Source organism: Tachypleus tridentatus, chromosome 11, assembly GCF_004210375.1.
Source record: "Tachypleus tridentatus isolate NWPU-2018 chromosome 11, ASM421037v1, whole genome shotgun sequence".
NCBI classification, from domain to species: Eukaryota; Metazoa; Arthropoda; class Merostomata; order Xiphosura; family Limulidae; genus Tachypleus; species Tachypleus tridentatus.
In genome coordinates this window covers 59,845,016-59,870,791 of record NC_134835.1, presented here as the reverse complement: position 1 = coordinate 59,870,791, position 25,776 = coordinate 59,845,016, and the positions used below count along the sequence as shown (strand labels likewise).

The following is a 25,776-nucleotide window of genomic DNA, read 5'->3' as shown; positions in this document are numbered from 1 at the left end:
ATATATTCTGATACTAGTGGGTTTACTGACCTCACTCTTATTGCAGAAGCTACCTCCTCTTTTTGGTTACAAGTTAAACATCTTGGAATAGGTAACAGTGTGTTCAGATTTTGGTTTTAATGAGTACAGGAGAATAAAAAGAAGAAAATAAGTGTTAAATTCTACAATAAGTTTGCATTATTTTAAAATATAACTGGCTAACAATTAAATAACATTATAATTGAAAGTTTGAGAGATTTGATAACTGAGGGAATTAGATTCTGTGCATTGCACAGAATAGATACAACTCTTTATTCACACAAAATAAATACTCTAAGTAAGAGACACATACTTAAAGAGTATGTATAATACTTTTTTGACTCTGGGTTGATTAACAACTTCATAGAAATGATAGTCAGTTTTACTTTATCCAGAGATTACATCAAAATAATAAAACACTGAAGAAGAAAAGTTTGAAACATGTTAAAGAAAACCAAGTCTAAGTCAAAGAACATTTGATTTTAGATAATATCGGAAAAGAAAATCTACCTGACAGAAGCAAAATGTCTGTCATAATAATCCTTTCACAATGGGTCAGCATTCAAAGGCATGTTAACTTGCATTTAAAAGTTTATTGAACTACTATTTTATGAATTGATGTCATTAAGTTTGGAATCAAATTAAAGATTGTAATTCAAACTTTTATATAGGAGTTAATTTCTTAACTTAAAAGTGAATATTAAAAGAACACATCTAAATATTGATTTTAGTGAGTTACGTGGTATGCTGAATGCAACACTGCTTAAAATTAGATGCTTATGATGTCAAAATACTAAGTCTAGTTTTGTACAAATTAGGAATGCAAATTACTAATGTTATCAAGCTATAGTATAAAATAAGCACATTGTATGTTTTTATTTTGTTGAGATGTGGCTTATGTACTGAAACAAATGCAGTGGCCCTGTGCAACTCTTTCTGTGTTTTGACATGGTCCCTTTTATACTTTGCTACAATACATGATGTTCTCAGCCATTTGAATCTGTGAAAAGGCTACCATGTTCTTTTGATCCAAGTTTTCAAGAATGTAGATTGTGTCTTTAGTCTGCTTTATGTTTTGTGTGTGTCATTTTATATATATAATGATAAAACTTAAATGCAATTTAATTACTAAGCTTAAATTATAGTGGAATTCTATGGTATCAGTATAGTTGTTCATGATTTTTTTGGTTATTCTATTTTATATATCAAAACCTAAAAAAATTTTGTTTGATATTCTTCACATGCAAAAATTTAAAAGGCTTAACAACCAATGTTCAGCAGCAACCAAGCTCACAGGTCGTAGCTGGAATAAATAATTGTTTGTTTTACTTCTTTATTTATTACTCTGTATTTCAGGAAAAATAAGTTAAATAACTTATTTCTAAATATTAACAATCTACATACATGTATAATAATTTAATTGTTTCTGTATAATACAAAATACTAGTCCAATAAAATGCAGCCAAGATTTTGTCAGTTTTATATTATTGGATAAGGAAATATGAGTCCATGTGCACTGCATCAGTGCAAGTTCTGTAATGTTTGGTAGACATGAGTGGAAGGTCAATATAATAACAAGTATGTATGTTTGTATATAGCATTATAAGACTTAAGCTACTCAAACTAAGCATTTATATTTTTGCATTATAATATGTAGTCATTTAGCACAAAAAAGCATTTAATACTGTGCCTAAACAATCTATCAAAGAATAAGCATAATTTATATTTTCCTAATTTTTTCAAAATGGTTATAAGATTTGTTAAGTGACGTACACCACATAGAGTATAGAAAATAACAAAATATAAAGTCTTACTGAAAACAAGTGTTTGAAATGTATTTCTGAGGTTTTAGAGATTATGCAAATAATATTTGAGATTTTTGGGATGAAGAATAGTTGTTTAATCATAACATGAAATCTCTGCACTCAGCCTAGTAACAAAACATTCTATATTCACAAACAAATGTTTAGTAAAAATATTTCAGTAAAAGATTGAATTTTTTGGTTCAAAATACTTGTAATTTTTACTAAAAGCCCCCCAAAATTTTGTAAAGATACAGACACTGTATTAAGAAGTATAGTATGAATGCTTAACCTGTGGAAATGTGTAGATGAACTTGTCTATGTTATACCAAATCCATTGAAAAATGGTAAAAGAAATTTTGTTAAAATTACCATGTTTTTATAAATGTGGTGTTTATGTTTATACTGTAAGACATGTTAGATCATTTTTGCACACAATTAAAAGGTTGTTATGTGAAAAAAAACATTCTCTTTTACTTTGGAATTATGTATTTCATATGTCTTACAAAGAAAAAATATTTGTAACAAATGAATTAATATTTTATTACACAAAACTCTCTTTCAGAATTTTTTGCTATTCTTCAATATATAGATAATTTCCAAACAAAACCAAATTTGTAACTTCATTCTTTGGTGTAATGTACAATTTTAACAATATAATTAGTCCATTTAAAAACATATATAGTTTCAGCTCCTTGCTTCTTAATTTATTTCATACAATATTTTAGATATGAATGTGATTTGTTTTTTTGTAAAATTTAATTTACAAAAGATGAGATGATTAGATTCATATTTAGTACTGTTGAAAAACTTCTACTTTAAAATTAATCACACTTTATAGAATAGATGTTCCAGGTGGTCATACTCAATATGGTGCATGATTATGCACTGTTGCTTAGCCACTCTTTCTACAGACTCAACTGTACTTAGACTTTAGATACCAGTTCAAACTTCCCATTATAGAAACACCTGAAACAATTGTAAACCAATATAGACAAAACTTGTTTTTATATTTTGTACCATATTAGACAGTCCTTAATTTTCTAGTTTGTAGCAAATATTTTCTTATTATAGTTTTATAAGTATACCTAAGTCCAGTTTAGTGTTGGAACAAAATTTTATTTTTATATAAAAGGCAGTTTCCCAAGTTTTTTTTTTTTCTTCCCAATTTATCTTTCACTAATTATTTGGAAAGCAATAATATATATGCTCATGGCTTGCTTCTTTTCAAGGGCAAGAGATTTGTGAATTATTTTTTGTGTAGTTAATGGGTATATGTGCATTATATTAGGAATTATGGCTTTGTGAATGAACTATCATGCAAACTTTAGTAATGGTAGTTTTGCATGGTATAAGATGCTGTTCAGGTGGTTTTTACCTCCTGATCTGGATGCTTTATTCTCTTCTCATCAGTGCTATTGATTGTAAGTTCTACTGGTAGTAGTTTTTGGAAAAGGTGTATCCTGGGATTCCATATATATTGTTCAGCTCTGTGAATATCTTCCATTATTTTAATGTTAAATAGTTGAGAGTTCCCTGTAACACAAACATGTTGGTGCTATAAACCTGCTGCGTGTAGTGCACAATGTTCTTAAAAAATGCTATTAGTCCTCTATACAACATTTATTTAGCCAAAAAAGGCTTAAGATTAGAAGGTGGAATCTTTTCCAAGTGAAAAGTACTAGCTTTTCAATATTAATTGTTTTTTCTTTTGTATGCTTAGCACATTACACAAGTCCTGTGGACCCTAACCTGTTTTCTCCAGGTTTGAATCTGACATCTGATAATGATGTTAAAGGTAAGATTTAAAGGTTTTTTAACATATGATTGTACTTGCAGCTTATAAAAATGACATATTGTGACAAATTAGTGTTATTTCATAGTAATACATGTTCTATAATTTGTTCTTTGATAAATTAAATCACTTCAATCAAACTTGAATAAAACGTATCTTGGATAGCTTGTTTGAAACATTATTACTTAGGGGTAAGTCAGCTGTTTATTTCTAATAATTTCACTCATTTTAAACTTTCTTGTAATTAACAATCTGTTTACAAGTAAGAAACACTAACCTGTATTTAACTGTTCATTAAGATTTCTATAGGAGTAAAATGTATTTTTTCATCTCTTACTCTTTACCTTAATCTTTTAAATAAATTTGTAGTCCATGTTTTACTGTGATGTCTTTGTTACTTTTGTCTACTGAGTAAAACATTGCTCGAGTTAACAACTTTTCATGTCTTCATTGTACTTGACTTTTGCTGTAGTTGCTATAGTAGAGCAGATTGTGAAATATCACCACTAATAAAAGCTTTTAAGATTTAAATGTCATTCTTGGGGCTCTTGTATGTTTAATGTAGCACTGGTTCAAATTAGATATTTAAGATGACAAAATAAGTCTATAGTTTTGTATGAATTAGGAACTCAAATTATTAATGTTGAGAAGCTAGAACATATAAGTTCATTTTATTTTGATGAGATAATGCTTATGTACTGAATCAGACACAGTGACTCTGTTTATCTCTTTCCATGTGTGGAAACAGTCCCTTATATACAATTACTTTGATGTATGATGTGTGGATAACCAATCAACAGCTTACAATATCCACCTATTTACTTTCTCAGCCATTTTAAAGTGCTTGGAGCCATTTTATTCTTTCAAACCAAGATTTCAAGGAGATAGGTTGCATCTTTAGTCTGCTTCAAATTTCATGTTTTCTTTAGTTACTAAGCTTGTAAATTATGGTAGAATTCTGTAGTGTGAGTATATTAATTTTTAATTTTTTGCTTTACTTTTTTGATTTACTGTTTTATATTTTAGAAATAGGTTTAATAACTTATTTCTAAGTAGTAATAAGCTATACACTATAATGTATAATAATTGAAATGTGACTGTATATTGCAAAATATTAGTCCATGAAACACAGCCAAGACAAAGTCACTTTGTAAAGGTTAAAGGTCAGATTAATGCTATTGGATATTGTAACATGGATGCATGCAAGTCACATCAATGCAACTTTGTTAGCCAGGCACATCTGGAAGGTCAGTATAATAAAAAAAAAAATAAAAAAAAAACGTTATGAGACTTAGTCTATTTAGACTAAAAATTTACATTTTCGTGTTATAATTTCTAGGCATTCTAGAATGAAAAAAGCATATTTATTTTTTAATTTTGTTTTTTGAGGTAGTTATGAGGTAAGTCAAATTGACAGCCCCCAGGTAGTTAAGGTAGAGAAAATAATTTTTATATTAATAATAGTATTTTTTCTTTTTGCTATTATGCTATTTTCACATTTCATTTGCATAAAGTCTAGATCTCCAAAATGAATATGAAATGCTATTTTTCAGTCAAACTGTTATTTCTTGACCCTAATACTAATTGTAGTGAAATTGTCAGTGTTGTGGAGAAATGTGAAATTGAAAATATTAAATAAACAGTATCCCCCCTTTTTTGATATATGATTTTGTTGGATTAATTATCTTACTTTCACAGTTTCAGTTGTTAAGCCTTTCATGTCTGTTTAATTTTATGGTTTTATTGCTTCAGTTAGAACTCATTTGAATGGTATTTTTCTCATCAAAAGCAAAAAAATTAACTCATATCATAAAAATCACAAGTAAAGTCTGTGACTTGCATTGTTATTTTTTAAGTAAGCATTCAGTGTAGTTTTTAAATGTGTATTTTAGAACAAAGAATATATCAGGCACCAGAACTGAATATTCAGAAGCTGCCATAATTTAACTAGCTTTCTAAAACTAAGTTATAAATAGGTTGAATGTCTTTTAGCTGCTCGATGCTGAACTGAAGTGGTAACATGTACCCCTTTTTATGTAACTGTTTCTATCTGTCTGCCACAAATATATAATTGCAATAAAATTGTTTGCTGTAAAATTGATCTTTCTTTCCTTTATAAAGGTGTGTATCTATAACAATTCCTCATTTGATAAATTAATTCAAAGCTGTGATGCTGTGTAAAAGATTTACTTGGTGTCCCAAATATATTTGTCTTAGCAATTCAAGAAGGTAGAAGGTTCACATTTTTTATTCTGGCCTATTAATACATTAAATTTATGTTGTTTTTTTATAGATTGTAAGCATTAGCAGCCTACTTTGACTTTAAAATATTCAGTGTTCTGATGTCATGTGGCATGGAAAGAGTGAATGTTTAAAAATTTCATGATTTTGCTAATTCATCATTTGATTAGAAAATATTGGTTTCCAGCTTGATGTGTTTAAACCTGTAGTTCATGAAATGGCCATAATAGTAGTGGAAAAGTAACTAAACCATAATTAAAACCTGGTGTTCACATTTTGGAAAGATTTCAGAACTGATTTGTTTCCTTCTAACTTACAGTGGATTGTTTTATATTTATGGTTAAAAATTATAGTAAAATTGATTATGTGGCTAAGTGCCATTAATAAGCACATATAATTAAAGTTTTATCCATGTTACTTCTTTTCCAGTGTTAGGAAACTGTTGATAATCGACACATTAGAATATCTTATTTCAGTTGCTGACATGTTCTGCATCTTACATAAATATGTTATTGTTATTACCAGTATAAATGCAACTTTTTGTTAAGAAGCTATTAATTCTTAGTTCTTGTAAATGCTTGATAAATGTCTAGAAGTTACTGATGCCAGGCAGTTGTTTCTACTGCACTGTGTTATTTCCTTAATGCCTGTACTTACTATTCTTTTTGCACTAGGCTTTTAGCCAGCAACTTATCCACCCTATTTTGGATGGGCAAATGTCCATTAAAATGTATAAAGACTTGAACAAATAGATGACAAGATGAACAAATATATCTTCAGCAAAACTACAATATCTTTATATGCAGTATATAAAAACAAAATTTTGTTATCCTTTGCAACTTACTAAACCATTCAATTCCTTTTGTTATTTCTTTGTGTGTTGTTGACAAACATCAATGTCAGTTATTACTTTAATTGCAGGCATTTCAGGATATGAAACAGTAACCTAACCATGAATCAGCTAAGTGATTATGAATCATAATTTTTGAATGAGAACTTTAACCCTGCCTTGAATAGAGGTATGCCACTGATATAACCTAATTTTTCTTCTCACAGCGGTGATACTTAACGAAGTTGCATGAAACTTAAGTAATATATAATTTTGGGTTAAATAAAATAATTTATAATTCTATACAAGGTTTCCATGATATTTTAGGTTATGAAATTTCTGAACTTTTGATATGAAATATTGTACAAGTGTTAAAAATACTCATTTTTCATTTTAGAATTTTTTCTTTGATTATAAAGTTTCCATTTTATGTTTCAACTAGGTTGGTAGTTATTAGTTTCTTTCATACATTATTTTTATGATTAGAATAGCTCTCACTTCTGTTTATAAATAATAATTAAAAAAAAAATGCAAAAACTGACATGGATGTACTGATGACCCTACCTGATTTTTTTTCCCAAAATGTTGTTGTTACTTTTATTAGACAAGATACTCTTGGTTGAGATTATTTTTATCTAACAAATAGTTTATTTTCAGTGAATTATTAACTAATTTATTTGTACATGTTTGAATGTGATACACTTAAAAAATATTCAATACATAAGGATTTGAATCAATGTTTTGAAGTTGCTTTCAATACATAATGAACCTAAGCTTACCTGATGTCCTCTCATCAAACAAAATTTGTGTAGCTTTCAAAGAGATGTTATTTAATACTTAAACTAAAATGAATGTCTAAAGAAACTAAAAACTTCCCTGCTGTGTAGTTTATTTTGAAGTCTTGAAGCTTCCCATTGAACGCATTTGATTGATGCTGTATGAGCTCCAACAGTAACTTTTTCCATGAAATTGTACACTGATGCTCACATCATCTCAAATGCTTGCTCTTGTGATACACATTTTGTGTTCTTACCATTTTTTCAAAAAAAAATGTCATTAACAGTTTTCATATCCTGGTGAATACCCTATTATATGCCTTTCTTTAAAGGTAAATTCATTGAGCAAAGTTAGGCATTTTTAGATCATTTGTAACTTGTATACAAATTTTAAGTTGATTTAGTCATCATTTTTTATTACTTGTATATTCTTTACTTGATTTACTAGATCTTACTGTGTTTTTCATGAATACTGTTTTTGCTGATCTGGTGGTGTCTTTTCTGAAAGTTTTCTGTTATCCACTGTTTTTATTACTTTTTTTTTTCATTCCAAACATTCTACTTTGAGGCATTGCATTATTATACTTGTTAATGTTGTAACTGAGCAATCTATTCAAAAATATACTTCTCCTTTCACAAGACAGCTATTGCTCATCTGCCAGGGTTTCTTCCTTTGCTCATCTAAGCATTAGTCTGATTTTTTTTTTGTCACTTCAGTCTTTTTCACCCCTCTGAATTGTCTTTAGCAATATTTGTCTTGTAACACATTCTACCTAATTTAATGCACCATTTATCCTAGTACTTTTTTTTATGGCAAAGCATCCCTAATGGGTTTCCCAGTTCTATGATTGTTCAGAAATACTTTGAGCATTATCAATGTTACCTAACTGATTTTTGTATGGGGGTGGGAGGTACTGGGGGAGTGATTTCCTGTGGTGGATACAACAGATAGCTCAAAGTTACTTGCTCTAACAAAACAAACTTAACCAACTAAACATTGTTCCAATTGGCAGCAATTGACATAGTCTTTATATGCAATGAAAAGCAAAAGGAGGCTACTTTAGAATAAGCTACTTTTTGGTATGTTTTCTTCAATTAGTATGTGTGTGATGTCTTGGGTCTTTCACAATTGCTTGTGATTTTGCACCTGACTCTATGGCTGAAAGGACTGGGAGAGTGAATATTTAGTTTTCTTTCCATTCACAGATATTGTGGTTTGTGTAGGGTGGTTTACTTCTCAGCTGAATGAAGGGACAGTACTATCATATTTGACACAGTTGTGAGAACCTTTGGCTTTTGAATTTAATCTTCCATTACCAGGTGGAAACATATTCTGACTCTCAAATGATGCAATGTATTTGCTTCTTGAAATTAGGGGTTCTGAGGCAGAACATTGTAGTTAACCTGGATAAACTAATGTCATCTGATGTGACAGGTTAAGTCTGTGGACTTGTGTTTTTTAAACTAATCTTTGTTGGAAGACTCTTGATTTCCAATTTCATTGATGATGAGGTGGAACCATTATTAGCAAGTATATTGGTGTAGTTGTTGGCTTCTATATTCATCTGTGTTGTTTTTGTTCTACTCCTGTTTAAGGGCTATGAACCCTGACATCAGTCTCTTAGTACATTGGTATACAAAGTAGATTTTGTTTATATCCATGGGCTCTGGTTCTTGGTTGGATTGCCACCAGCAGTGTCAGTGATTATTGTATATGTTAAGTCTATGTGTGCTCAGCTTGTAGAATCTCTGGATGTGTGGCAATTTTAACCAAGAATTCATGAGCACTACAGATTCTTGAGTTGGGATAAGATGTTTAATTTACTTCCACTGTAATCCACCCAACCTGAAGGGTTTCTGCCCCCTGTCAATTTATGTAATTTGTAGCTTAGTTCTAAGGCTATCAGAGTTTTGTTGGTATAATGATAGTGAGAGAATCATCCTCGTTCATTTGGGGTTTTATTCTTTTTGATAGTTGAGCCTAAGAAGGCAGGAGATTGGTGACCAGTCCATTAGTTGTTCTCATCTATATCAATACCTAGATTCTCTAAAGCTCACTAGTTATTCATTCTTCAATCTAAGTTGGCATTCCTTTACTAGGACTGTGGATATCCAAGTTCATTGTAATTGACTTCTATCTTCACCATTGCCACAATGGTGATGTCCCTCCAGTATTGCTGTTTTTTTGTGCACTAAGGTCAGGCACTGCAGTTCAGAGCCCTTAACCTTTGGATTAGCATTAGCTTCAATGGGTTTTGTTGAATTATACATGTTTTTTTGTCATTATCTTCATTCCATAGCATTGTGTACACATCATTCCATTAATTACTGCTGACATCAACTTGTCAATATTTGGTATGTCAAACCCTGATTTAACTTTCAGAAACAGCCAAGGCAGGCTTCATTATTATAGCTGAGGCATTTGTTCTTGGTTCAGTTCTATATGTCATCAATCTGGATTTTTTTTTTTCCATCATGTCTCATTGTAGGGCTGAGCTGAGCCCTATCCAGCTCTAAAATATGGAACAGGAATCTTGACCCTTACTCAACTCTCCTCCTCTTACTGCACAAATGGTTCTTTCTCTTTTGGGAACATGGGCATCACTTGAATTTCTAATGTTTTTGGGACAAGAACACAAGATTCTTTCATTATGTGACTAAGTGACTATAAACATCAATTCAATGGATTCCTTAGTTTCCTTAGTTAGGATAATTTTTAATCTTGAGGGGGTTGTTACGTCAAGACACTATTAAGATACCACTTTGTTTAGAATCCCATTTCTACATGAATTTCTCATTTGAGGGATTGGGTGCATATACCAACAGTATGGAATTTCAGGCTCTATGCATGGATGATGAGGTTTCCCTACACAGTGAAGTCAATCCTTCATGGTGTGGGCCTATCAAGGAGAAAATCATCAACCTTCACTCTGATAGTTCTGTGGTGTTGTATTGCATTTTTCATCAAGGAGGCAGTTCATCTAGGGCTCCTTGTTTTTGAATATTGGACTTCCTTTCTCGGGACCACTCTTGTCATGTTGCCCTACTATCTTGTCATGCTTCATGGGTGATGAGTGTGGTAGCAGATCAATTGTTTCAATTCAGATTCTTGCAACAGAATAAATGCTGCATTGCAAGTTGAGTCCTGTTGATAGCACTGGATTGGCAGCTACAGCCACCCTGATTTTTACTTCTGTAGTACATTCAGGAGCATCCAGTTATTCTTAGGCCATCTTTATGGAAGGAGCCATGATTTTTTGTGATATATTTGGCCAACCAGGAAGTTGAACTATAGACATAGAGATCATGCAGTCATTCTCACAGTATCTGGGTTTAATTTCTATGGTTGCCATTTATCTGACTTAGTCTTTGCTACGTTTCATAATGTATATTTATTAATGGAAATGACACATATCAGCAATAGTTGTTGATAGGAGGAGGTTGAACTCTCTTTGATCAGAAGTGCCAACCATAACTTTTTGACCTGACTCTTTGGCAAAGGTTTCTGCATCTTCCACAATCATCCTGTATGAGGTGGCCTAATCAACTGCAATTCGATATTCATGACAAAATATTCAGCCCCACTATGCTGTGGATTCCTCAAGTTGCTATAGATCCTTTATCCCAAATGACCATTCCATTTACTTACCTGATGTATTAATGTTTGATGTTGCTGATCTTCTTATTTTGATTCTGGTGGCTCAAAATACATCACTCTATGGCTACAGGTTGGGATCCACTCATAAGTGTGAACGTGTATTTGGCAGTCCAATTGCCCTAGCCACCAATTGAACATTTTCTTAAGTTGAAAATGTATTTTCAATAATACTCTACTCTCCTACCCTATTTTCATATTAAGAGTCAGTCTTGAATAAGGGATAACATTATTTGAATGAAGTGTTTATATACAGTACCAAGACAAGGGTGCATTGGTCTAGATGGAGAGTGTCATGATATGAATATTGCTAAGGACCATTACATGGGGTGTAAAAGACTTGCACAACTAAAAACAAAATGAGACCATTGATTAGATGGACAAAGAAAATTCCTGACAGTTGAGTAATAGCTGTAATATGAGAAAGGTAAATGCTATTGGAAATAAATTTTTGATTAAAAAAAAAGTTAACTTATGCTAAATTGATCTGTGTAAGATCTTGTTATAACTTTGGCCTAACAAATGAATTTTAATCTATTTGTTAATGATATTTAAAATAGTGCAAAACTCTCACATTTTTCTGATATTAATGGATTTTTATACGTTATTGAAAAAATAGGGTAAAATGTAATAATGAATTTATTCAGTGAAAATGAAATGTTAAGTGTTTTGTTGCTTTCTTTTTTTCTATTTATTTGTTTGTAAATTTAATTATAGATTTAAAGGCAGTCCCTGGTCTTTGTGGTCTAAGAAATTTAGGAAACACCTGCTTTATGAATGCTGGCCTTCAGTGTCTTTTCAATAATAGACAGTTACTGGAGTTTTTCCTGGAAAAGTTTGATGCTGATGAGACCTTGAAAGATACCCTTACAGGAAAATTTGCTCATTTGATAGCCAAAGTTTGGAGTGGAAACTATACTGTGCTTCATCCTTCTACATTTAAACAACTTTTAGGAGATTACCATCCACAGTTTAGAGATTTTAGACAGGTATATTAAATTTTTTTCATATTTATAGCAAATGCCTAACTTGAAGTTGTGTGGATTTTATAAAATCAAAAATGATAAACACAAATACAGGTGAAATTTTATTTGTGCCACAAAAATTAGGAAGGTCTGTAGCTGTGACTGAATTTTATTTCCATCCTCTGAGCTGCAATTTTAGATTTGTTGTGCCAAAATTAGAATGTATGTCTATGACTGCATCTTATTTCCATTAATACAGATTGTTGGATTGTGTGTCACTGTATCAATAAGAGCTTTTGATCAAAAGGAAGTAGATTTATAGATCGGTAATAAAAAATATCATTTATAAATGAAGCCAATTCTACATATGTGTGACTAGTAGTAGTTAATTTCATAATTCAGTATATAGGAATACTAAAATCTGCAATTTTGATTTTTTTCTTCAAGAAAACAGCAGTACCTCAGCTGCTTGGAAATTTGGTTTAGGGAGAATGTTATGGTTTGTAGGCAATGTTCCATGAATTCACATTTTTTGTAGGTTAACCACCCAAGATATTATTAAAAAAGATGTGTGAAATTTTTCTTAACTATGGGAAGCATTACCCCTGTTGTATCATTGGTTTATGTGGCAATCAAGGGATATTAAAGTCTGGATTCTACATGGTTAATTAGAATATTGCTTCTGCTCAAATTTGTTTCAGGTAAATTAGTGGGAACTTTGTAATGTTGAGGTTGCTGGAAAAATTGAAATGCCACCAAAGAAGACAACTGTGTCTTGCATCGTGTAAGTTTACTTGACTGGATAACCTTTATGGGTTTTGAGTGGCATCTGTATTGATTTTTGTGGTGGTGGGTTATTAGTTATCAGTTGTTTCTCGGTTTTGACTAAAAGTTATTGGTGCTGTTGTGGTGGATGATTAGAAGTAGTTTAATCTCTGGAACAGGAAGCTCTGCTGTGGATACTTGAGACTTGAAGTAACAAGATGTCTCCTCTTTAGGAAACAATATGAGGATCTCCACAGTTATTGTATTGGGTTTTCTTGCATTGTTTAGGATGCTAGACAACAGATTGATAACATTAACAGCTGGTGTACTTGCTGCAGGTGTTTGTGGCTACTCTAGTGTGCTTGTACCATTGGCAGTTAAAACACTGCAGAACTGAATTCAAAGTGAAGTTGAATTTTTCTGTGCTGTATCTTGCATAACACAGGACCATCTCAGTCTTGATGAGTTGCTTGTGAAGTCTCTTGAGAAATAACCCATTTGAGAGGGTTTTGAAGGATTTGATCCTAGGTAACTTCACAGTGACATATCTTTGACTGGACATCTGGTTTTTTAGAATTTGTCACTGGTGATGTCCAAAGGGACTTCATGAAGAACAACAGTTGTCTTGAATGGGGAAGCTAGGCACTTGGACAGTGAGCATTATCTTATTAAAAGTTGAGACTGGTAAGAACTTGTTGGTGTCTTGAGATAAACATAGTTGTGCAGCTTGAAAAGAACAATTTATGGCTAGTTAGGATTGTTGTTGGTGTCCAGAGGCAGACAGAATTATACAACTTGAGGCAGTCAGTGTTGTCATTTCTGTGAAATGAATTTACATCATAGTTAGGGATGTTGTCCAGTGATATTTATAAAGCTTGGAGCTACTGATTCTTGACATGATGAAATTATTGATTTGGTTTGAAATCCCTTACTGCATTGTGGCTTTCTTGAAATAGATTCTTTTTCATTTTTAGAAAATATACTGAATTGAAATTCTGTTATAATTGCATGTAACAAAAATTGTATTTTTCTGGTATAAGTGTGAAATTAGTTAGTGGAAAGAGAAATTTTTTATAAAGCTTAAATTTCAACATCCATGTTTGATCCATTTGTAAAGAGAAAAATGTTGTCAAGGTTGTATTAGATTATGATTTAGGTTTTGTTAGTTACTTGTAAATTTCTCAATTTTTTGTTCTCTCACTGTGTGTGAAAAATAAGTATGTATAAAATTTCTGGTATTCTATCGTTGTTGGTCGTTATAGTAACATTCAACTTTTGTATATTTACTTGTGATTGTTAATGGTAATAAGCATTTATATTTTTTAAATTCACTCTTGTTTTTTATATTAAAACTAAAGTGTACTGTTGTAAGTATAACACAGTTTAAAGTAATATCTGTGTTTTTCATGGGGATATTAGAAGGTAAAAATATTTAGTGCAGATTAACATTATACTTGTGGTTATATAGGAAGCTGAATTGTAGCTCCTCGTAATCAGAATGACAGACCTAAAAATGTTGATAAAATTCACATGTTTTGAAACCTACATTGAATAGTTATCATTCAAGTTTCAACTCCCCTCTTAGAACTCTTTGTTTCCTTTACTTCAAAATAATAAAACTTTATTAAGCAGTTTCAGTGTACAATATAAAAATTTTTAACAAATCAAAATAATTATTTAATTTTTGTAGTACATATTGGAGTATAAGAATACATATTAACACAATAAATAAATGACCTCATAACACCAAAATGTTGTTTTTAATTAGACACTCAATGTTTTACTTTTCAGTTTCTTCAGGGTTGTCCACTAAAACACAAACAAAAAGTCAATGACTATCATACAGTCGTTTATTTCTAGAACCAAAATAAACATTTCTTCTTGAATAAACTACTTAAAATGTCTCTGAAAAAATATACAAAAACAGTACTTTAAATTAATCAGTAAAGTAGTTCTTTAAAAATATAATAAACAAGTACAATAAAGAGCATTCATGAATATCAAAGACACTACAATGTAAAGTCCAGGCACTGAATTCTAAAATAAAAGCACATTAAGAACTTACTATTTAAATACCTTAGATATCTTGGTTATGATATATTTGTGTTAGCAGTTTGTGGTAATGATTTTGAATTTTATAATTTGACTTGCATGATTATATGTAAGCTAATAATTAACTTGTACCTATCATATTCCTTCTTTGATTCATTAGCAAGTAAAATTAGCAATTATTATTTTAACAGCATGACTGCCAAGAGTTCCTAGTGTTACTTCTGGACACTCTCCATCAACAACTAAATACTGCTTCCAGCAAGAGTATTCAATCAGATATTTCAGTGGAATGCAGTCAGTCAATGGGTTCTGTAGATGATAGGACAGTAGAGGTGGATCCTGATGAACAGAGGTCAGATACTGAAAACCAAGAAGATACTGAAGAACAAGAAACTAATGAAGACAGTCATGTTATGGTTCAACCACTTGAAGTTCCAACAACTCAACCTCACCTATCGGAAAGCAGTTCTCATTCCGCTTCTCCTCGTAGCACTGATTCATTCAGCTCTTGGGATGCAGCAAGTATTCGTTTGCAACCTATTCCTGAAAATGTCAAGTCTTTCAGTGATGTAAATATTTCAAGCAGCTTAAATTCATCTCAATCTGAAAAGAAGCTTAAGGTAATACAGGAGTCTTCTGAGTATGGTGACTTCAATCAAACTTCACTTGAAAACTCAAGTAATAATATTACTGACAACTCTGTCAACATTATACCTACAGAAAACTTAGTTACTACCTTGAAGAAGTCTGAAACAGTTGACAATATTCATGAAGAGAAAAAAGAAAAATTAATGGAAAAGAACATTCTTGCTAGTCAACTTAACTACAGCAGAAGACTTCCAAACTTTGAAGATTTTATTAAAGAAACCAAAACTCTGAATACTAATGTACTTGTCACAGAAGAAATTAACAACCAGTTAAAGTTTGACAGTGAAAAATATCCAAAACTAGAGCATATCAGACCTCGTGAAACTTTAGATAACCTTAGTTTTATAAACTTTGATCCTAAGGTTAATAACTTAAAGCGGGTGAAAGAAACCAATGTTCTGTTAGAACATAAAGAACTGAATACTTGGCAAAACTCGACTGGGGAATGTAGTAGTATTGTAAAGAGACAAAAAATGGAAGAGAATCTAAGTAGCTTAAAAACCAAAGAAAATAAAAACCCTTCAGAACTGATGGAAACTGAAAATCATAATGGAGAAGAATCAGAGACATCAAGCCAATCAGGTGATGTCCCTCTTCCTATATGTCAACAGGAGGGCCCATCCCTAGTGAATGATGACATGTTAGCTTCTAATGAATGGGAAAAATATTTGGATAAAAATCAATCGGTGGTGGTAGATGTTTTTCAAGGCCAGTTCAGAAGCACAGTAAGTTCAAATATTCCTTACATTAGTGTTATGGATTATTACTCAGATATGTACCAAAACAAATGCAAGAAAAAGTAAAATACCTTTTGATATGAGTAGTAATGTATAAAATTTCATAAGATGTAACTTGCATCAAAAGCTGGGTTACTCATTTTAAATTCGTTTTTGTTTTTCAGTTTATTCGACTTGTTATTCTTAGTAATTTGTTTATGCATTTTTTTCCTTCAAGTTTTTTGATTTAGTTGTTAATGTTGTATATTTAATCTTCAACACATTTTTGTGGCATGTTATGACATGTCTATTAAAGTTAATGTTTTTAATCTCTCAGTAATGCATCCTTTTTTATTACAGTAAGGGTTTGTTACATCTTGTTTTTGGTAGGTTTAGTTCTTTGCTAATTTTCAGTTGCTTTTTTTGAAAACTCTTATACTTGTGTAGTTATGTGTTTTATGGTTATTATTGTGTTGAAAAGTAACTTAAGTAGAAATGAATTAAATTTACAAAACATATGTACTTCCACTACATTTGTTACTCAGCTGCCAGGGTTTCTTTCTTTCCCGTCTAAGTATGGGTCTGATTTTTTTTGCTTTCTCCAGTCTTTTATACCCCCATTTAATATGGTCTTGAAAATATTTGTCTTGTAACACTCTCCACCAACATTGTGCACCATTTTTCCTGGTACTGCATATAAGCACCTTAATCAGATAGTGTCAATTTTTCTCGACAGAGCAGTCACTAAAGTTTCTCAGTGTTATGATTTTAAGGAGATTTTTTGAGTGTTCATGTTATCTAGTTGAGTTGCATGAAAAAAGAAAAAAACTTTTTGTTTTGTTTGACAGGCCGATACATGATATTAATAGTACAATTTGACATTTTTTAATTACTGGTCAGATTAAACGTTTTCATTACATTTGACCTGAGTGGATTAGTCAGTGTGTGTGATTATCCGTGTAATATAATTTTTGTCCAATAGCCAGTGTTTATTTAAATTGGATATTTGGTTTTGTATATGGCTGTATTTTATTGAGATGTATAGTGCCATTGGATAAAAGTCCTACAAAAGTTTTATAGCTGATAACTGATAGGTTTTTTTCAAACTTGTGGTTAATTAGGATACAAATTATTTATTTGTACCTTTACAGGTGCTAAAAACCATTAGTATCATCTATGAAGGGCATTATTTCACTTTCTACTTGTTAAAACACATGCTTTGCAGTGTTTTAATGCACATATTCTTGAGAAAGAATAAAACAGAAAAAATTGTGGAAGGCATTCTGGATTAAAATAATTATTTAAGAATAGAAGTACGTAGTTAAACTGTATTCTATATTTTTTTCCTATTTACTAAAATCACAATAGACTGACAAAAAAGGAATCAAATGTATAATTTAGCTACTGGTAAGTTTAAAAGGTCTTGTAAATGCTTAGTGGCCCTGGAAATCTCCTCAAAAATGCCTTTTAATTTTATAAATCCAAAGTTGTGGGAAACAATAAACCTAGCTCTAGAACACAGGCATATTAGGTATAAAAATGACTCAAAATGAGTAAAACAAAATAAATGAAGCTTATGGGGTTGTGTAAACTTTGGAACAAAGCTGAAAGAAGATTGAGTAGGGAAATGCATACATTGTTATTGCAATTTCCATAACAAGCAAAGTTATTGTGAAATGTATATACAAAATTAGAAGATTATATGCTCAAAAATGAAATGTACTAAATGTTATTTGAATAAGTGCATACATGAAAAAAATCTAGTCCTGTGATATGACAAAAATATTTTAAGATAAAGAATGTAGAACATAAGGCTTCACTTTGTACATTACAAATATTATGATATTTTAATTACATTAAATGCACATAAATTACTATTGCATGGATACTTTACTGTTTAAACTCTATTTGACTTACCTAGACTCTAGAAAAAAGTAACTTTCATTCTTGTTATTATCAACAGTTCCTTTTACCTTAAATAAATGTGCACTTTATTTTAGTAATGTTATACATCAAACCTTCATACTTCAAGCATAATACCGTGTAGACTGGCTGCCTCATGGGAGATGGGAGGTAGAAGAGCTTCTTTACTGATGTTACTTGTGACCTGGATATATACTGTCTACTTGGTTCTTCATCTATTGTTTTTTCTAGCTACAATGTTTTTTCTTTTAGTGGGGGGTCTCTTATTTCCTTTTGAATTTTGATAAATATTTTTCATTGTTTTCATGTTTTTGTTTTACTAGCACAGAGGAGATTGATATTCTGCTGACAAAGCTGTACTGGATTTATTATAAGTGATTTTTGTGTAAGTTTTCCAGCATCTATATCCTTATTTCAGAATAGCCTGTCATGTACATTCAGGTGGTGGTCTTACTATGCAGGTGTTTTTTGTTATCCATGTGAGAATGAATCATTGTTGCAATATTTACTGTCTATGAGTCAGTTGCAAATATAATGTTGGTATCATTGTCTACTTCTAACTTATTGCTCTTGGCAATCCAGAGAAAAGCTTTTATTATAGTTTTAAGTTATGTCTTTGTGTTGCTTATAGTGTTGGGAAGTTAGAGTACTTTAGTAGTGGATATAAGAATTGAACAAGGCACTGCTTATAATTGTTTTATTGTAAGTGACTCAAAATACTATGAAAATGTTGAACAGTTTTAAACAAGTCTTTCAAAAATATTGAAAAAGGAATTGCTGTTTTAAATGATTAATTAAATGGATAATTTTAAACTAAAAATCAATTTTGGTTATGAGAAAATGTTATTCATGTTTATCATAAATATATAACATAGTTTTGACTAAAACTAAACATTACTATTTTTTGTTATGCTTTTTTTTAATTATTATTAGACTGTTCTTTGTACATTTGGAGGATTAATTGTAATTATATATTTTATGATATTAGTCTAAAAACACAAATTTTTGTTATAATGATATTTCATTCATAAATACTTAACAGGTTATTTGTTCTGAGTGTGGACATGTTTCTGTTACCTATGAACCTTTTATGTATCTTCCTGTGCCACTCCCTTATGCTCTAGAACGACAGATAGGTAAGTTAATTAAATAATAAACTTATTAACCAATGACACTTTGAATTATAAATGTGTTCTTGAGGTTAAAAGCTATTTTATTTGTAATTCTTTGTTTCATTTTGAGGCAGTGCATGTGTGATAAGTTTGAAATTCTTTAGTTCTTTGATATGGCACAAAAACTAAGTGCTCTTTACTTAATTATGGATTTTGAGATATGTTTAAGAGAAGTCATGAGCATTTTGGGACTATTGAACTCTTGACAAAAATTTCAATAATGGTTTTTTTTCAAAGCATGCAACTGTCTTTCTCAGTTGTGTGTGTGTGTGTGTGTGTGTGTGTGAACTTTTGGAAAACATAACTCCTTGAAGTTGGAGGATGGATGATCATTCTTTATAGGTACACTAATAGTGTTAACTGATGTCTTTGTTTTTGAGAAAAAAACACAAAAATACTACTTTCTCTCTCCTCTATTCTGTATTTCAGTTGGTTAAAATACACTTTGTGAATTTATGAAAAATAACAAACAACAACCATAGGTTTGATTTTTGAAAATAAACTACAAACATGTTTTATATCAGAGATTCCTTATGGATGATGATGTTTGTTTTTCCTTTGCTGGCAAAGATAAGTCAGTTTTTATGGAAGATATTTAGATTTACTTATACGTGCATGAGTACCTATTTTGACAAACATGATAAGCTTGGCTCTATTCCCTCTATCTCCCATCATCTCTTCACAAATATTAATTTCAAACTTGAAAGTCTATATCGTATTATGTTCTATTTCCTTTAATGTAAATTTGAAACCTTTTTTTTTTTTATAAAAGTTATACTGTATTCACATGATGACATTGATGTATCAAATATGCTACAAACAAAATGTAATATTGTATATGAATGCATAGAGAGGGAGAGAGAGGGAAATAAAATCTATTTACAGGTATTGAACCATTTGGAGAGAAAAAGCAGAATAAAGTACATTTACAAACTTGTTTTACACAAAAGTATTATAATTTTAGCATTTTACATTTTACGTAGTTTATGGTAGACAGCGTAATTTTATTTTATATACTAGATTTGCTGTTTGTTTTTTTTTTTTAAATGCACCATTTTAATTCTATATATATTTCTTTTGTGTGGGGATTTAAATATATTATGTATTAATAGTTGTTTACAATCTATAACTAAATAGGCCTATATATAATGCTATATTCTAACTTAAATGGTAACTGAAACTTACCAAAAATTGTGAAGTATGCATAGAATTTATTTATGTAATGTATACTTTAACAATAAAATGACTGAATTTGCTAGAAGATGATCAATTCATATATCAGTGAAAAACTGTTTCCTGCACTTTTATATAAGGGAAATGTGATTTGTGCAGTGAAAGTGGCAGGCAAACAAGCGAAGAGACAGTCAGATGTTTATTTTTATATATAGTTCCCTTTTTTGGGAGAACTATTGATTTAGAGGTGTTAGGATGTGTTAATTTGGACACTTGTATTTATTTGAGACTTAGATGAGAAAAAAAGAGTTTGTGGGTATTAGTTTCAGAATCTCTGTTTGTCAGAGCTGCCAGAAGTATACAAGTTATAGTCACTAAAACTGACAATTAATTGCAATTAAAGGTGTCAATAAACTTTTAGAAATAAATAATTTTTTATGTTGCTTGTATGATTTGGTATACTAAATTATGAAAAAGTCCAACATAAACATTGACTTAGGATGTGTTTGGAATAAAAGCTGAAGCCTCATTCTTTAAATAATTTCAGAGTATTATGTTAACATTATTAAAACAAATGCTTTTTAATAGTTGCACACTCTTCTTCAGATACAAACAGGCAGTTTTTGAAAGTGCTTGTGTTTTTGAATGGTGTTTTGTGATTTTATAGTCATGGAGTGGTTTTCAGTGTTAAGTTGTGGTAGTTATTGTTATTTGTATTCTCATGACAAAAGTTACCCTTTATACATAAAGAAATAATCTGTTGTATAAATCATATTACTGCATATTTTTTGGCAGAAACTCTGCATTTATTAAATGAATGTCAGATACTCAAACTTTTCTAAAAACGAGTTTTTATTTGTATATTTCATAACACCAAAATATACAGAACATATATTTTAGTAATTAAAGAAATTGTTTTTATTTTGTAATATTTAGGATTAAGTTCATTATTTACACAAGTATGTCAGTTCCAGATTTAATAGAATTGTCTAAATGTGGTATATATCAAATAAAACTTGCTGTGCATTTGCTTTCAGGCAATGTTTTGTAAAATTCCATGATATTAATATTTAGGGATTTTCATATAATATTGTAAACTATGATCTTCAAAATATAACAGTTGAATTATCTTCCATTATTTTTCTGTTCTTCATAACTTCCATTAGAAGATAGATATACAATTTATTGTAATGTTAGTCACCAGTGTTAAGTGTTCTTAGTTAGTTAGACTGTGTATTTTGTTTTACCTACTGTTATGCCCCAAGTTGAACAAAACAAAACAACAAAAAACAAGTGACTTGGGTAACTAATGAATGAATAGTTGTTGTTAACCTCGTAACAATGCTATATGTGTAGCTATCAGTTTGGTCCAGGTTTTGAATTAATTCCTTTAATCTCTTTTTGGCTGCATCTATTTTTCACACCAAAGTGTTTTTGATAAGATGTCATAATGTTTTGTCAATATTCACCAACAAACTGCAGCAAGTAAGAAAGTGATGCTTGATAGTAACCAACTTTAGCTTTAGGATTACAACTGTGTTATTCAGAATGAAACTATACAGAACTAACTGGATTCTTTAAAATATATGGCAGTAGTTTTTACTTTCTAAAACAGTGTTAACTTCTTTTATAGTAATGTCATGGAAATTACATTAACAGTTTCTTGTCATCACCCATATGCACTCAGTATAACAGAATAAAGTATTATAAGTTATGCTAATGTAATGTAATGATTTATCAAAACAAATGAAGAACCTTTTGTGTCAAGACTGCAGTTTTGATTTTCCATTTGTAAATACAGTTACCAAAGTTGCATGATTATCTGTTGAATTTTTGAATTGTTAGTGAAAGAAGTTTTGCTGTCTAAAGTGGTTAGATTATTGTGTTTAATATGTAATTTTCTGTTACTATATGCATTTCAAGTATTACAAGTTAATTTTTATTTTGATACACCTGAACTTTCCTTTTGCTAAAAGTCAAACAACTTTTTAGATAAAGAATTAGCTGTTATGCTGGTTTGAATTTATTTCTCTCTCTTACTTGAGGACATTGTGCAAAAAACCCATTGATTTTGTGTTTTGTCTACTTTAATATTTCTTATTGTATAGTTTTAAATTTGAGCTATTATAAGAACAAGCATAACATTTTAAGTTTGATATATCTTGCCTCCTTTCACAGAAAGCTTTCTTGATTTATATTGCCCTCTTTTGGCATAAAATTTTGCTTGTCACTAACATTGATACTCCCACTTATTCTTGCATTTGTTAATGTAAGATGTCTGCATGTTAACATGGAAGTGATTATGCAGCAATCCACCAACAATAGGAGTGACACTACCAATGTTGTAACTGGCTCCCTCTTTAATCTTTGAGCTATTATCCACATCATGATTGAAAGTCTTATTGAATAGACATGTTTTTAGTATGATTCCATTAACTTATCCACTTATCCCTGTTTTGGATTCACAGCATCTAAAGTCACTTCTTCCTTCCCTTTGTGAAATTTGAATCCTGACACTTTCTTTTCCCACTGCAGTTTTCCTATAATTGTCTTACACTGACCATTCTTCTCAATTCTTTATCCAACCTTCACCTTTTCTCTAAGGCCATTTCTGACGTCTTTCCAAATGATGCTCAGAATCTCCTTTTTTGCTACCATGATACACTTTTCCTCTTCAATCTTAACATTACAGTGTGGCTACTATGTTTTTGGTATCATCATGGTCAAGACACTATTTTATCTCCAGTTTGTTTATCTTCCAGCTTACTGGGTGTCTCATAATGAGAAGCTTTTGGAGGTATCTCCAACTCAAAGTCTAGGATTGAATTGGCTGATCTGCATACCTCCCTTTCATCCCTGTATCTTTTCTTCTTTCTAGTTTATTACTTGTTCTGATTGCTTGGGTCTGTTGTTTGTCATAGACATGCTGACGAGCATAATTTTCAGGGAATCCAATGTTAGTGACAATATATTCAGGTAAAGAGTGGTGGGGGCCAAACTCTTTCAATTTGTCCACATTTTGAGGTCTTTTTCAGTTGTTGATCCACAGGTTCTGAATATCATCTTGAGTCTTCTCACACCCATACGATATTTAGTTCATCTCGATGTGTTTTCACCTTCTGCGTTAGTTAAGTCCAACCTTCTCAACTGAAGAGTTGTTGAACATTTCATGTACAGTATTTCATACTCTTGTTCTACGACTGCACAAAAGATTCTCTCTTGGAAATGTGGGCTTTTCTAAAAGCCCTCATTCCTGCTGGTTGAGGCCACATGTGTCATCTTCAGTGGGTATTGATAGACCAATGGAACATTTTTCAGGATTCCTCAAATGCCTTTTTTATTCTTCCACTTTTCTTACAGACCAATTTTGCCTGGTGGTTGAATTGGAATGATATTACTGTGGGCGTTCCCCTTCCCTCTTCTCATCTTGAATGTCACCTTTTTATGAATGCTTATTTTTCTTTTTGTGACGTATCTTGACATTCAGAAGGTTTTAGAGTGTTACTTTTTTGACTTCTCTCTTTATATCCACCTTTTGGACCTTCTTGCTGTTCATCAAACTTCATTTCATTATTTCATTTTTTGTATGATCTTCATGTCATGTTGATAATGGTTTACTTCAATAATTTTTCAGTGGTCTGGTACCTCTCCAGGCAAAGGGGTACTTGTCAAGCAACCTCTGTTTTCAAACATTGGAAATTCTGTATCGGGTCCACAGCCATCAAGTCATTTTGGTGGCATATCATAATCTGCATGCTCTGAAACTGGTCAAGGATTGATTATGCTGTCCCAACAAGATTTTCCTTACAGAGTGGAATTTGAATCCTTACATTTTTGGTCATTGTTTGTTCTGTTGACTTTGCCTCCCATCTCAACAAATATTTTTTTCTGATTTTGGTCTTCTGCTCCTCATTGTTGGGCAGGAGCATTTGATGCTCTCTGTCAGGATTGGACAGGTTGGTACCTATGTACATATCCTTCTGTTTGTCTCTTCTCAGACCATTTTGTTTCATATTCTGTTGGTGGCTCTGTATTGGCTAGCTCAGACGTGGCGCACTAACTTTTGGTGTGTCTCCTTTCTCTTCAACATTCTTTTATCATCTGTTCATTACCATGGTTTGTCTTCACATGTGGCTTTTATCCAGTCCCTCAACAGAAGGGCTGGACTTTCGAGATGAGTAACTTCCTTGATTTACCATACAGTTAGTTCTTTCTCCATGGCAGTATAACAGTGTACCACTGTTGACCTGTCTGGTGGGGTTATCTTTCCTGTCCTACTCTTCCACACATAACATTCTTTTGGGCTTTTTGACAGGGTCTTTTGGTTTCCCTCAGTTTCAAGCTATTGGTGGTGTTATCTGCCACATTTAGTTTTACCAATCTGCTTGTGCTTTTCAGTTGTCAGTCACTTCCTTATTGCTTCATTTTTTCTGATTGGAACCTCAATGAGGTCCTACATGCTCTTTCTTGCCTTCTTCTTAAGTCTGTGTTTCTGCTGTTGTTGGTGCATGGACATTGCTATTCCAATATGTTTGTGATTGCTGCTTGCCATCTTTTGTTTTGTAATACCTGTGTTTTCCTCTTTCCTTATCATTTCTTTATTTTCAAAACTGTGGCTTCTCAAGAAGGCAGTTCTACCTTTCACACCTGAATTCATTCTTTCCATATCCTACCTTTATGACTGTTCTGATCCCAAATGCCTCTTTTGTTTGGGTCATTGATGGTATATTACATGCCTGCTGCCTTCCATTATTCTTGAGTCCATTTGTTTACTCCATTGAAACCTAACCTATCTCATGATCTTTCTCTCATTACTCTTGAGGATTGGACGTGCCTAACCCAATCTTCCTTTTCTTTTGATGATTGTTGATTTTTCAAGTTTTTTCCATCAAATTCATCATCTTGCTATGTTCCTGATTGCATGTTTCCATTTTCTCTTGAAAAACATCATTACTGTTGGTATTTGGACTACTGCAACATACCTTCACAATGTATTCTCCATCATGTGGTTGTTTCATGCTCTTTGGTGTTATTCTCACCTTCTATTGCTATGTTGTACTCTATTTCTTCAGGGAGTGGTAAGTCCTATCAATATTTTTTATGATATATTTGACCAAGTATGCTTAGTCTTAAATTTACACTGAATGATCTGTGATCATATACCATGCAAGATGAGTGTGACTTTGAGGGTCTTCCTACCACTGATCTGATGTACAATTCCAGGGACTACCAGGTGTTGGTTGACC

At 31.4% G+C, this 25,776-nt stretch overlaps 1 protein-coding gene across 9 annotated transcripts in view; it reads left to right on the top strand.

Moving 5' to 3' along the window:
* LOC143232244 (uncharacterized) overlaps nucleotides 1-25,776 on the top strand; it is an 81,991-nt gene that overhangs the window by 22,392 nt on the left and 33,823 nt on the right. For all 9 annotated transcript variants that reach the window (XR_013017461.1, XM_076467409.1, XM_076467414.1 and 6 more), the window contains exons 4-7: nucleotides 3,544-3,618; nucleotides 11,834-12,105; nucleotides 15,090-16,271; nucleotides 19,228-19,321. Coding sequence is in view for 8 of the 9 variants with exons in the window: in XM_076467409.1 (XP_076323524.1) it covers nucleotides 3,544-3,618; nucleotides 11,834-12,105; nucleotides 15,090-16,271; nucleotides 19,228-19,321 (1,623 nt within the window). In the remaining variant the exon portion in view is untranslated. The remainder of the gene's footprint in view (nucleotides 1-3,543; nucleotides 3,619-11,833; nucleotides 12,106-15,089; nucleotides 16,272-19,227; nucleotides 19,322-25,776) is intronic.